The sequence below is a fragment of the Myzus persicae genome, unplaced genomic scaffold (assembly GCF_001856785.1).
Source record: "Myzus persicae strain clone G006 unplaced genomic scaffold, MPER_G0061.0, whole genome shotgun sequence".
Lineage (NCBI taxonomy): Eukaryota > Metazoa > Arthropoda > Insecta > Hemiptera > Aphididae > Myzus > Myzus persicae.
Genome location: NW_019102621.1, coordinates 274,926 through 290,281, shown reverse-complemented (window position 1 = coordinate 290,281; position 15,356 = coordinate 274,926). Strand labels below are relative to the sequence as shown.

The 15,356-nt window shown below is 26.9% G+C and overlaps 1 protein-coding gene across 1 annotated transcript; it reads right to left on the bottom strand.

Annotated features, from left to right (window-relative positions):
• Positions 1-898: 898 nt before the first annotated feature.
• Positions 899-5,035, bottom strand: LOC111032807 (general odorant-binding protein 70). Its single transcript, XM_022313265.1, has 7 exons — positions 4,733-5,035; positions 4,553-4,649; positions 4,377-4,492; positions 2,874-2,909; positions 2,584-2,740; positions 1,659-1,723; positions 899-1,592 (listed from the first exon to the last, which is right to left on the bottom strand). The coding sequence occupies exons 1-7, from the start codon at positions 4,808-4,810 to the stop codon at positions 1,542-1,544; spliced, it is 600 nt and encodes a 199-aa protein (XP_022168957.1). The 5' UTR covers positions 4,811-5,035; the 3' UTR covers positions 899-1,541.
• Between the last annotated feature and the right edge of the window lie 10,321 nt (positions 5,036-15,356).

Genomic DNA, 15,356 nt, shown 5'->3' with positions numbered 1-15,356 from the left:
AATTTGTTTTTATATACACAAATACATGTAGTATTATCATAAGCATGCGCTGTGTTTTTAAATAGGTGAGGCATAATAATATTATATTTAAGGCACTATATTATGTTATATTATCACTGTTAAGGAAGCGTTGTAATAGGGAGTTTTTTTTCGTGCGAGTGTATGAATTTACTAGGAACACGATTTAGGATAATAGTTTTAATTATAATTGATCATCTATTCTATATTTCTACGATAGTAACTCGTGTAAACGGTGTAAGTGAACTATATTTTCATCATTGTATTATTTTTTAAGATAATAATGAAAGTCACGATTTTCTTGTAGAAAAAAGCATAATTACGGAATGCCGATAAACCGAGGTTCTAAGATTTATTTACTGGAGGTACCCATGCACACGCTTATGTATTATGAGTATTATAGTTGCAGTTAGTATTTAGTAGTTCTATTGTTCAAATAATGAATTCAATGCCCAGTTAGTTAATAGTTATAACTCATGAACTTCACACATTTAATTGCATTAAATTAAAGCATTTAATGATTTATCTTCGTTTTGAATTGCTTATCTTTTACTATATACTATAGTTATAGTATAGTGTATTGAATTGTTTTGGTCTTACTCAATTTACATTTAATAGGTATACGTAGACAACATAATTTATTAAGCGTATATATTATTTCATAACTGAATAATGCACTAAGATGTTTTTATTGAATAAAACAATTAAATAGTTATCATGCTTATTAAATCACCTTGTATACAATAACTATGGGTTTGAATAACAGTTAACCGCTCATTACCATTACATCTAACTATCATACAATAACCGAATAATCACATTTTTTCAAAAATTCATTGTTTAGCTGATGTAACCAATTAAATTTCTAGAATTTTAATTGATTCAAGTCAGTCAGAAAGATTTTCAGAACCGGTTAATCTAGTACTTCTCTAGTGTACATTAAAATATAAGTATACACCAACTATACAAACTTACGATATGACAAATTTTAATGTGTCGCGTACTCAATATATAAGTATTGGATAACATAATATACACTTAACTATAATGATCTAATGTCGATTTCCTGATGGTTTTATTTAAAAGCGGTTTTAATAGGAGGGGTTTTGTCGGTAACAGTGCGGTGGTCAACGATTTGATTGAATGATTATGAGATGTAAATCGTGTGGTTTATGATCGTATATTTCCAGGATGTCTTCTAACCACTAAATAAGATAAACGACCTTAGAGATAATAATAATAAAAAGGTAACATAAAATAAAATTAATATTTTAACTTATATCTAAGTTCCCGTTATTTTATGTAATTTTATAAGATTAAGTAACAACAAACTTTGTATTCTATTTTACCAAAACAAGTTTTACTAACAATTTCACTAAGATTTATTTTTTTGGTAATTAACACAGCAATGACAATTAGTTTGAAATTAAATTAAATAAGACTATATATTAATTAATTACAATTATTTTAAAATAGTTGGTTATGTACAGTGGTGGAAATATTATAAAGTCAAAGAAAACTTTTTAAACTTGACGTTGGCTTAAGTTATTTGACTTATTTTCGACTCCACAGTTCTAAAATTAAAAAATTAAAAAAGGTATAAGTATCAATATAGTTTAAAAAATGTTGTTACTACGCACTTCTTCGATTTTTTCACTGACGCATTCAAACATTTCATATGCAAGATCACATGTTTGTCCATCATCTAAAATTTCAAAAATAAATAATACTCAAGTTACACACCGTGCAAGTGTTAAAGTTTCATCAATTTCTTAAAAAATGTATTATTTAATTTATTTTAAATCAATCTGGATTATTTGAGGGCTGCCATTCCAGTTACCTAATTATTTAAATATTTGATTACATTATTTTTAATTTTAAAAATTTCATAAATTATAATCAAAAACATCATGACGTATTGTTGTACCTAAATACGTTATCCACTGTTTATGTTTGACCAAAATGTAGTTTTAAATTCAAAAACATAAAAAAAAATATAACAAATAAAAGTTATTTTGTGACTAAAGAATATGACGTTTCAATGTGATTCTGTTACTTTCTCTAGTTTTGACATTCATAAAACATGTATAACACTTTTTATATAATTTATATACCGAATAACATATTAATTATTATGTATAATTATGTTCTAACTGTGGTTATACTGATTCGTGCATGTAATATTTTTATGATGTTTTTAGATTAATTTGATTTTTATGATTTTTTATAATATTATGGTATAGTATTTACCGAATGTATATTATTTTTAATATTCTTATAACAGCTAGGTACGTAGATTTTTATTGTATTTTAGAATTCTTTACTGTTTTTTTATTGCATTTGTAAAATTCTATAGGATAAGTTAATATTACTATAGTTTGGAAACTGAATAAGATTTTAATCATTATTCATGGTTTACCTTGTTTTATAAATTAATTAAATTGTATTTAATCCGTGTCGCGTGTATTATTTATACATTTAATTGTAATATATATATGTATAATGATGTAATAACTAATACTTATATTCGTGCACTATATAGGTATATTTCATGAATATTTTTACCGAAACTTTTGGAGGGCTGTAGCTGCTTTAGCTGTTGTGCGATAGAAATACAATGCCTAACTGCAGATAATGTAGCCATGTAGTAGTTTCTGTCCTGGACACCTTCATTGTACAGTTTCATCAACCCATCGACTACCGGAAAACCAGTTTCATCAACCTAAATTAATTACATCATAATAAATTGTATAATATTATGTAGATCAATTATCAGATGATTCATCCTGTTTCAGTTTAAGATGGACACAACAGATATGTATGTATAGTTACTGTACAAAAATATTCTACTCAACTGCTTTCACTTTCTTGTAGACGCACTGGAGCAAACACTGAAAACAATAATTACTATATTATAGAAGAGTCGTAATATTATTTATATGTTTATATGCAGAAAATATATGCAACGGGATATTTGTTTTATTATTGAATGACCAGACCATTCGGAACAGGTTTCAGTTATGCAACAAGTGAATGTTTTTTTTTTAATAGCTCACTTGCTCACTTATCACATTAAGTATACTATATTGCATGTACTGTGCACTAGTGTAAAGCGGCTTTTATAGTATTACTTATAAAAGTATAAACAAGTACGTATACAACATTTAACGGTTGCAATTTGCTTCCGGTTCTTTACTATTGGGTAATGTAATGAATTTCTAAATTTATTTTTATTTTTTATAAATATATATTTAATATTTAGGTATACGACTGTGGTGCACTGTTAGTTGAAAAAATTATTTGGTAGTACTTATAATGATAAAACTATCTAGAATTATAAGAATAATTTTTAAATGTATTACTTATTGAATTTAGCATATCTACACAAATCGAAAATAAAATATCTTTCCTATTATAAAATTATATTTATGTATTTTTTTACTTCATTTGAAGTTAATACTACAAAACAATTTTTTTTAAATAATAACTATGGTTAAATTTAAAATTTAAAACTTAAAATTTAATAAAAGCTATTTTCTTTACCACTTTTTGTCGTTATAATAATTTATAATTAGTGTCTTACTTTTTCGAATGAACGTATGACGACATACGTTTTAAATTTCATATTCTTAAGCGGATACTTGGTTTTTAGAGAAATTCTATGAAAATCAAATTTTGAACTAGGTAGTATAGTTAATTTGTTTTAATTTTTAAAGAATGATAGGAGAAGTAATCCAACATCTTTAGGATACCCCAGTGCCATACCACTCCGCTCATCTAAACTTGAAATACCTATTTAGTACTTAGCTAAGTTTTTTGAGAATTGTTGTTTGGTAACAACTTAAAATTGTATAAAAAAAAATAAATATTTTTAAAAACGTTAATACTTTTTGAGACAGTGAATGTTCACAGTTAAAGGAATCTTTATGTTATAACGTGTATGACATTTTTAATAGGTATCACAATTGAGTTAATAATGTTTGGCTTAATATAATAAAATGTAGGTAAGTAATAGTTTTAAATTGAAGGCATAAAGAACCATTAATGATTTATTAAATCTAAAAGTTAAAACTTAAGACTATAATAACAGGTATATTCTTATAGATATTTATTTACAAATATTTAAATTATAAATTATAATCTCTTTGAAGTACTAAGAATAAATTGGTTATTGTAAAATAAAGTTAGAGATAAATTAATCATTACACTTTAAATGTATCTTATGATATAAATTAATTGACCAATAATGTACTTTCATCAGTGAGAATTAAAAACATTTACTAACAGTAATTTATTCGAGGGTTATATAGTTGATAGTATGGTTTAATTAAAAATAAAACAATGTAATTATCTCTTACCCCTGCAACTCTACGTTCCTCGTTTGTCAAATCTTCATCGGCCTCTCTTTTTGATCTACTGCTATAGCTTGGCGTATTTTGTTCCAAATTGCCATCATTGAGGATATCTAAGGCTTCTGTAAATTCATTTAAATTCAAAAACAGTTTAACTAACGAACATTATTGTGTAACTTTACCTTGAAGTAATGCGGATTTGATTTCTTCTTGGCAAATATTAATTATTATTTCAAGATTTAAAGGCGCCTTATCGGGAGCTCTACATTTTCCTGATGGCTTTGGAGAAATAAATATTTTTTAATTAATGAACGAAATTAATAGTGACATAAAGTATAATAAATAATTATGAAAATACTCACTTCTTGTTTTTGACAATAAATATCTTGTAATCCAATAACAAAAAGAAGGAAAACCGTCAAAGAATAATTTCCACGCATATTTAATTTATAATAGAGACACTACTTATGTATAATAGTATATATTATGTGTATTTAAAATTATTGCTTTTATAATTTCCTCTCGGAAAAAAATGAGCGACGTTTTTCGAGTTGTTGTTGTTATCAAATACGAAATTCAAATAAGACTTCTGGTACGCGCACACGACTACTTTCTTTGTAGCGAGTGCAAGCGTGAGTGGTTTTATATTAATTATGTCACTGGTCTGAGTGTACGTATGTAAGTGCGTTCATCATTATGAAAAACCGGTACCAGAAAATTCAAGCTAACCACAATCCATAACGAGATCATAGTGTATAGATATACTAACTGTGTATGTGTGCTAACCACAAATTCAGGTTATTTTTATTGGGTCATCATATTATACCATCTATCCACACGTGATTATATGCATATTTATTAGTTAATTATTAGTGACCATTAATGGGTAAAACATAAAAGAAAGGCCTGTTATGTTTTTAATTATTTAAAATTTAATAAAATGTATGATGACTAAAAACTTAAAACTCATCAAACATGCTAAGATTTTCACAAAATACTCATCACTAGGGCTCGGATTTATATGTATTTATTTAACCAAAGTATGTATTTATGCAACAAAAATATGTACATAAATATGTGCTAAAAAATGTATAATATGTATTATCAAAAAACAAAATTATGTACATAAATAAATTGTGCTAAAAAATTTATAATATGCGTATTATCAAAAAAAAAAAATATTATTATTAATTAAAATGAAATGTAATAAAAAAAAATATTCATCTAACTATCTAATTATTATGGTTACAATTAATAATGACATGCATTTTTAAATTTTCGAATTCGAAAGATCGCCGATTATGTCGTAAAATTGATTTATATCGACTGAAATATCTCTCAACTTCGACTGATGTTATAGGACAATATTGCATGTTGACTATGTCTGAAGGAGAAAGTTCTACAGTATTATTTTGTACTTTTTTAAACATGGGCAAGTCTGTATTAATAAATAATAAATCGTAAATGAACAAATTATCGAAATATGTAGGAAAAATGGAATTATTGAGAAATATGTAAAAACATATACTTATGGCAAAATATGTAAAAATATGTAAAATAAAATATAGTTCATTTTATTGGAAATCCCTTGAAACGAATTTATCACTTACCTAAATTAATTTATCAAGTCACAGTAAAAATATGTATTTACATATAAATCCGAGCCCTACTCATCACTTATACATGGATTTCAGAAAATCATTGCTCATACTCATAATATTTATGTACAGGTATAATACAGGTTAATTCACCAATCATGTTCCCCTCAATTTCCATTTTATAATGAATTTACAAAAATTCTGATTTCGGAATTTTTAATTATAGATATACCTACCTACTCAAACTTCAAAGACAATTTCTTCAAATTATTGCATTTTTTGTATTACTTAAGGAGGTGGAGATACAAACTTCTGTTTTTCAAGTGAGAATCCTTCTCCCCCAACTTCTTTACTGTAAATTATTTAGCGGATCATTTTTTTCGAAATTTTTGGTGTAAATAATTTAAAATTCAAACGAGTAGTTTTTTTAGTTATTAAAGATAATAGTTCTTAAAAATAGTTTTACATAAATATAAAATATATGTATACTGTTGGATACAGTAACTATTATACTCTGGCCATTATTACAAATTATTAATGTTTATAGATTAATATAATTCACAATAGCCACCATATATAACAAACCCAAAATAATCCTCAGTACCTACACAAATATAAATAACTCAAAAATAACTCGTTCGAATTTTGATTTTGATACATTTTTAAAAGGTATAAACCATTATATTATTTTAAAAGGGAAATACATATATTCAGCACACAAAGGAGGCACCTATGCCAAATTTAGAGAAAGAAAGCATTCTGAAAAATAATATGAGCTATAAATAATTATAATATGAGTTAATCCTTTACTTCCATTTCTGTAAGCAAACCAATTATTTTGTTGTAAAAAATCTATTTAAAGTTAGACGTTAATATAATATTTACTTAGTAAAATTACAAAAATAATATAATGTAACACTATTCAATCTAATAATAGTATTATGTATAATATAATATACAAGAAATTTTTAAATAATTGGGATTATTAAGTGAAATTATCATGTTGATGACTTATAGAATTGAATAGTTACGTATTTGGATGCAGGAATTTGAATTACCAGGTATCGTGGTATCAATCAAAAGAATTCCGTACCTACATAAATGCGAAATCTAAAACTCATCGATACGACGATACCATACGGTACAAGATTTTGTAAAACGTAATTATTGAAGTGGAAATAATTGGTAGTTGCAATATATTAAATATATTTTATTAGGTATATTTGTATTAAGTATTCACATAGGTATAATAAAATTCAAAACCGACAAATGTACTTGAATAAAAAACATTACTTTTCATGTAGGTAAATCAAATATTTAAATTGCTTGCATTCTTGATTTATTCCGAAATTAACCTATTGATATCATATTACGTTAAATAAAAATAAAATAAACTGAATAATATCAAAATAACGAAAGTAAAAGAACTAAAATCTAAGTAACGCAATAAAACGCATTTTTTTAACACAAACTTATATTTTGTTAGTTCCCAATTTCTTTATTTTTTCTATATCTTAACTATTTCCCCTAATTTGTTGCCTGAGTTGCTAATAATACTAAATATATTCAAGAGAACATTTCATTGGTTGATAGCTAGAAAATTAAAATCTTCTAGATTACAAAATCGTATATATTTATAATGTACCTACAATTAAAACATTGAAATACATCAAACTCTTTGAGTTTCCAGCATTATTATTCGAATTTTTTTTTTTTTAAATGTATATTTTTTACTTAACATTATATTAACAATTTAGATGGATTAATTTAAAATCCGCCTTATCGTTTAAATAGTTAGTAGGTATAAAAAAATACCTATCCAAAAGATAACTGATAATTTATTGTCCTGTAACAAAATTTAATATTAATATTAATTGATGACAACTTAGAAATTTCGATTAAATATTAAGTCATTCATGTTTAGTCATACCAATGATAATTGGACATTTTAACGTCACATGTACCTATGCCTACAAATATTTAGCAGTCTTTTAAAAAAATGCGTTATTAATAAAATACAACGCTTGTATATAATCAAATGTATGAAGATAATTTCTAATTTTATGCTAGATTAACAACATTGTGTAAATAGTATCATAACATTTATTGCAATTTTTATTTATTAACCATAATATACCTATATTTATTATTTATTTATGTATACAAATACAGACACTATTAGTGATAAAATATTTTAATTAATTATATTTTATCACGATAATTATTTTTTTTGCACTTCTTGTGGTTTAGCTGTTGAAAGATTAATAATAATAAAAATATCTTGAGGAAGAATATAAAAACTACCTTCTTCATAGATTTGAACTGTTAAGTCATTGCGACATTTATTGCTAACCATTGACTCGGCTGTTTAGTGTTTTGATAGTTTCCAATTACTTTTATTGCATTACATATACTAAAAATATGATTGCTATTTGCTAATTGTAATAGACAGTGTTATTTAAAAATGTAAAATTACGAGTATAATACTACATTCGTGTTTTTTCCCGAAGAATTACTGACACTACCGTAGATATTCTAAAAAAGGCAATGAAAATGATACATTATTTTCAATGAATAAAACATGTATTTATATACATGAAAAATTTTTTAGAATCGTTATTGTTGTTGAATAAGCCATTACAAATTATACTTGGCTAAGGGGGAGATTGTAAATTCCGCCCGAAATTAACAGGTAAAGACAAGGTCTTTGGTAAATTCCGCCCGGAAAAATATCCAAGTAAAAAAGGTACATGTAAATTCCGCCCTAAAAAATATACAGGTACAAAAATAGTTCCACCCGGAAAAATAAATATTTTTAAACTATGCGTTCCGTGACTGTACGACGCGACCGTACTTATCGCCAAGCGGCGCGTGTTATAACTTATATAGTATTGGGAAGTCACAAAATGTTCGAACATGAACAAAAAATAAATAGTATGGAAGTGATATTTTGACTCGTATTTATTATTATAATTATTACTATTTTAACAATTTTTAACAATTTTATATGCTATACTATATACATGACTTATAATAATATGTGCTAATTATTGATGATGATTTTATTTTGACTCGTATTTATTATTATAATTTTTACTATTTTACGATTTTTAATACTTTTATATATATTGTGCTAATTATTGATTATGATTTAATTTTACTATAATATTATGATTGTTATATTTACTTTTATAATTATTACTATTCTTACGATTATACATGTTTATGTTGTAATTATTGATTTAATATGTGAAATATATATTTATTTAAATACCCACTTCTAAATTATAATGTTTAATCTATGTTATGTCAGTAATAATATGATTAATAAGACACATTCAGAAATTTGTTTATTAACAGTAATACATTTTTTCGGGCGGAATTTACAGGTATGTTTCTTTGCCTGTATTTTTTTAGGGCGGAATTTACATGTACCTTATTTTATCTGTAGTTCATTTTGGGCGGAATTTACCATTTTCGGGAGGAATTTACATGGGCCCGGCTAAGGAATGAGAAACAGATTCAATCAAGCCAGATTTTATTTTATTAGATAATTTTTGTTAAAAAATGTTAGGTAATTAGTAATTACTGTTATGAAATATTGGAATCTCGCGTAGAAATGATAATTAAATAAAAATGTATTAATGATTTTCAGTATCAGAACTTATTCCAACAATTAAGAAAGTCTTACTGAATTAAATAAATAACTTGATTTATATTTTATAAAACCGACCATCAAACATTGATGAGTCATCACTTATCAAATACTATCATAGGTATTAAATTGGAGCTTTCACAATTAATACGTAAATACATAGGTAAGCAGAGGTCTATAAAATATAATATCTACCTATAGTATCACTATACCGGTAAACGGAAAATCGGTCCCCGGACAATTGGTCCCCGTCATTATTTTATACGCGGACAATATTGGTCCCCGGTAATATTTTATGTTATTTAATATTTTATTTTTATTATTATTACACCTGTTGCCTATACAAAAAACGATGAATATGTATTTTTGAATATTTTTTTAAATCCATTAAGTGATAGGGGAAAAAAAATTATATCTATTTGTAACAGTTTTAACATCAACTTTTCTAAAGATGAACTTTTGAATTATTTGTATTCCTTAAGTCTTGCTGTAAAACATCGATGAACGCTATCAAGGCTTTATTCTCACAAGGTATTATATACATTTTTATTTTTTTATTTGAAAATCAGTTTTAAAAAATTTTACTAAAATAAATATTATATTTAATTATAAAATAAATATTATATTTAATTATAAAATAAATATTATATTTAATTATAAAATAAATATTATATTTAATTATAAAATTAATTGTATTATTAATTTTATTTAACTTTTTAATTATTTTTACTTTGTTCAGTGTCTCGAGAATTTGAATTATATTATATGAGAATGTTTTATGTTAAAAAATTATATTGTGTTTAACTTTTAAGCCGGGGACCAATTGTCTGTGTATGAAATTATGACGGGGATCAATAGTCCGCATGCCGCATTTTTTCGCGGGGACCGATTGTCCTAGATCCCACTGTACCAGTAGTACCTACCTACTCATCATAGGCGTGCGCAGACTTTGCCCGCAGGGGGAGAGGGGCTTTTAAAAAAGATAGGACCAAATATTCTTGTACTCATGATTAGTAGTATAATTAAATATTCAATTGATAATTTTATAAAGTATTTATTTAATTCAATATATATAAATATAAAATAAATATAATTTAAATGTATTAAAATAGGTACGTAATAATAATACATAATTATAATAAAAATTAATAATAATAATAATTTGAAACATCATAATAATGCTGTGTGCCACTCGAACAGTCAATTTCGGTGGACACTTTTCTTTTTTCAATTGTGGAATTTCAGTATCATAATTTTGACACATTTGAATTGTTTTATGGTAAATATCTGTGAAATGTTCTGCAGTATTTCTGATAGAAACAAGGAATTTTTTTAATGACTCAATGATTTCTACAGCAGTAAATAAGTTTATGTCGGATGACTGTATAACTACCAGAACAAGATTTAGACAACGATCGTAACAAGGAACATAAAATGAATTGTTATTATTTTCTTTAAATTTTGCTAGCACTCCTCCAGTACTTCCTGACATAGTTGATGCTCCATCAAAACAAATTGACACCACATTTTCCCATTTAATTCCATATTCTTGAACATCACTCGTTTTGAGAAACATACTTTGAGCATCAATTGATGGCATTCGTTTTAAACATGAAAACAATACATAATTTCATACAAAATAGAACCATTTTTGGTTTCATCAAAGTAGCGTAAAACAATAGAGTTGCTCATGATGACCTATGTCACTTGTCTCATCACTCATCAGCTATTAAAGAAACTTTTCTATCAGTTATTATGTCTTGCAGCTGTTTTATAATTACTAAATTAATTTATGATATCAAATCATTTTTAATGCGGTTATACTTGTGTACAAACAATTTTTTGGCCCAGATATGAAATGTTCATTAAATAATGAATCATATTTTCTAAGATGACCGAAAATAGCAGGAAAAAGACCTTTGTGGACATCATGTAGTGTTCTTTCTGTATATCCACTAGTGGATATAAGAGTACTCTGTGATACCTAATAATAAATCATTTGGTCGATGATAACTGATTAGGTAATTAATAACTTAATTACATTTATGCACAGATAGATATCTATACTATGAGATTAAAACTGGCATTACTTTTTTCATGTGAAACGTAAAAATGTTCACCATCTAGTATATTATAGACATAGCTACCTTTACTGTACAGATATCTATTATCTATATTCTATGCATTTATTAAAGAAAAAGCTAGAAGCCGCAGGGGAGGATCCCCCCCCCCCCCCGTGAGCACGCCTATGCTATTCATATTATGATAGCTGTTAGGCTGGTAACGTATAGATACCTACTTATTTTTAGCATTCAATAATACTATAATAGTAATAAGTAAGTGATAAGTTACATTTTATAGGGAGGTACTTTTATTATTATTTCGAAAAATTGTATTTATATATTTCCTGCAAGATGTACGGAGAAAACTTACTCTGTCATTGAGATAGGTTGTTCATTCGAGACCACCAGTGTGTTTCTGCTGCACTTGTTTCTGGTGCTGTAAAGTAAATCACGAATTTATTGTTGCTTATACAATTGGATTTAATACAAATAGGTTTTGAATTTCATAGAAGTATTCAGGTATACATAGGCGTTATCTGTAGTAAATTCTTGGGGTGAGGGGAAGTATGTGGAAAAACTAAAAATCCATAAGGTAGGTTTGAAAGAGTGAGTTTTACCTCCCTCCCAATAAAGAAATTAGAAGGTACCTATTAAAGTTATTAGTTAGTAATAGACAAGATTCAAATATTAAAACAAAAAGTATAAAAATACAAAGATAAAAAACTTTCAGGTACGTACTAAGAAAAAAAACGTAGATAAAATAGTAGTATATTTAATTTTAAATTCTGACCAGGGGAGGGGGGAAGAAAAACCTTATTCCCCTCTCAGTTTAATATTTGAGGAGGCAGTTCCCCTCTCCAGATTACGGCTATGGAAGTACACTTTAAACTATGAAGTATAAACTATGACCAAACTATTCCTAAACTAATTTTATTTTATACGTATTAGTTTGATGATTATTGAAGGAATAATAACATCAGAAAAATCGTATGTACATTTAAAACGATAATAACGCACGAACATTAATTTCCGTACTTAAATGTTAATTATAGGATTGTAATTTAATCTCACGACCTCTAGTTATAAATTCTACATATCCCAGTTACATTTATACACAATTTTAACTAATAATCTGATCTAGCTTAAGGGTTTTTATAGACTTTCAGTAATAAATAATAATGAATACAACGTTCAAACGGGAGTAATGAAATATCAAATAAGACCTAGCATAATCGGTTCGTTGACTGCTGCGATGGACCTAGCTGCAGGTCCGATTAGTCTTTCTATAGCTTTAATTGTGCGTTATATTATTTGCAATGATGACATTTATTTAGTGTTGCAGTAATGTGAATATGATATTGGCACTCTCGATTAAGCCACGTTTTCATTGAATTTATACTAGGTTTTTTAAAAAAATAGATTTGGTCAAGCGAACACTGATGAAAATATTTCCCAAAACAGCCTATTAGTATTTTAATAATTACTAGTGGCTTATTTCCGTCGAAAAACCTTGCTATTAAAAATGAAAATGACGTGTAATAATCGACCTTCGACTGTTGCGATATTAATAATGCGGACACCATCATTTGTTTCGTACGTTTATTATTTTTAAGTTGTATTTGACTATCAGAGTGAAGAAAAATTAACTTAGGCTATGGAAATAAAAAATAACCACCGCATGTGTTGTCTCCGTCTTACATTTGTACAACATAGCAAAAACGGGATAACTTTTCTCGCACCAGATATTTTGTTGTAGAACTAACAAATTTTCACAACACGTAAAGAAGAACTTTATCTGTGCAACAGTGTTTTTTTTTTTAATTACACTATCCAATCGTTTTTTATAAGCAAATGAAAAAAACAAAAAAACAAAATGTTTAGAAGCAAAAAACTTTTTTTGTATTTATATTATCTAAAATATAGGCTGTTGTATAGATAATTTTCTACTGTATATGTTCAGAATGTTGGAGCCACTACCACAAACACAGGGTAGATAAAAGTTGTCCCTAGCAAAACAGTTTTTGCTATGCTGTACGGTTGTAAGACGGAGACAACACATGCGGGTGTGACGTCCTCTAACAACCAAAATGAACAAACTATCATTTTTCTAGCACCCATTTGAGGTTTTTCATTGCCAACTTCCGCTAAAGTAAAATACTTATAATTATAATATTTAAACTTTTTTATGTGGTTATACAGTTTATACTTATTATGAACCATTAAAGTCATTCATATCAAAACTATATAATTTTAGATTCTGAGCAGAAAACTGTATGTGTTGTTTTTCCCAATGATATGTGTTTAATTTTTTATTTGTGTATAAAAATTGTTTCGATCAACACCTTTGAAAGGGATTCTGGTAACAAGTGGATTTAGTTGATACTTTTGAGAAATATAAGTGAAAATTCTCAATACTTCGATAGGAAGACTTTCCTGGGACTTTTCCTTTTTACACAGTAAAGTTTTTGTTGGTTTATTTATACAGTTGTAGTTGTTTTAATTAAGGGGAAAGCAAATGGGAAGTTATTAAGGAGTTAAAAATAGACAATTATCAAATTTTATGTACGCCGGCCTGATAAATGTGTTCTTAGAAAGTGATCATTAGTGTGTGTGACTGTATGGAAATAAAACAGCGAACCACACACAAGTAAGTAGGTAGCACTGCCGCACTGGTAGCAGTTCATAGAAAATATATTAAGCAGTATGATTAGCAGTTGCGCGTATGAACAGTAAACCATGTATAATATACTTATTTCACATTTATATTATGTACTGTTTGTCAATTCTGCAGATGGACCCATCGGGCCTTCTGAAAACTCATATTATGAGTTCTCTAATGTGTCACATGTCTACTTGAGATCGATCAGTACACATTTTAAATTTTATTTTTGAATAACCAACGTATCAAAATTCGTACTTCGTAGAGAAGTAATTTCAAAAGTCTTAATATGGGGTTATCAGGTATTCAGATTTCAGGTCCATCGGTAAGAATGACAAAAAGTACATCATTTAAATGTGAAATAAGCTGATTATAGTATTATACTGTTACGTCTACCATATGACTTACTGTATGTATGATTGACAAGAGATTGGTACATTTTGGTTGAAATAATTTGAAATAATTTTGTTTGCAACAATCCGTTTAATTGTACCCCATTTACCATTGCAGCTGAAATAAGTGACAGTGCGCTCTGGTGGAGATATAAAATGTTGTAATAATTTTATTAAACTGACAAACCTGCCAACACCTCCCCTGATAGACCCAGCTTGAATATTACAAATGGTCAATTTTTAAGGAGTTCAAAATAGGCAATTTTGAAATTGTGTGCATGCGAATCTTTTACTATGGTTTTAAATCTGGAATTATCATTATGTATTGGAATTATTTATTAAAGTATTTTAAGATTCAGAATAATAACACCTAAAGATGAAATTCATGATTATGTTCCACAGTGATTTATTTCAATAAACATATCGAATATTAAAATAATGTCATTCCAAATTGTTGGAAATCTCCAGTATTTGGTCAATTTACCACCCCACGAATAGGATATTTGCTATTCTGTACTAAAATTTAGTAAAGTAACACTAAAAGCCACAAGGGATTTGAAAGATTGTTATTCATTCAAAACGTACCAATTTTCATTCTAACATACTGATTGTTCTTATT

Excerpts from the sequence above, each read along its gene's own strand:
- LOC111032807 (XM_022313265.1), bottom strand. The coding sequence starts at position 4,810 with ATGCGTGGAAATTATTCTTTGACGGTTTTCCTTCTTTTTGTTATTGGA. Across the intron at positions 2,910-4,376 it reads AGGAACGTAGAGTTGCAGGG|TGTTTGCTCCAGTGCGTCTA; the intron begins GTAAGAGATAAT and ends TATTGTTTTCAG. Across the intron at positions 1,593-1,658 it reads TCAGTGAAAAAATCGAAGAA|AACTGTGGAGTCGAAAATAA; the intron begins GTGCGTAGTAAC and ends TTTTAATTTTAG.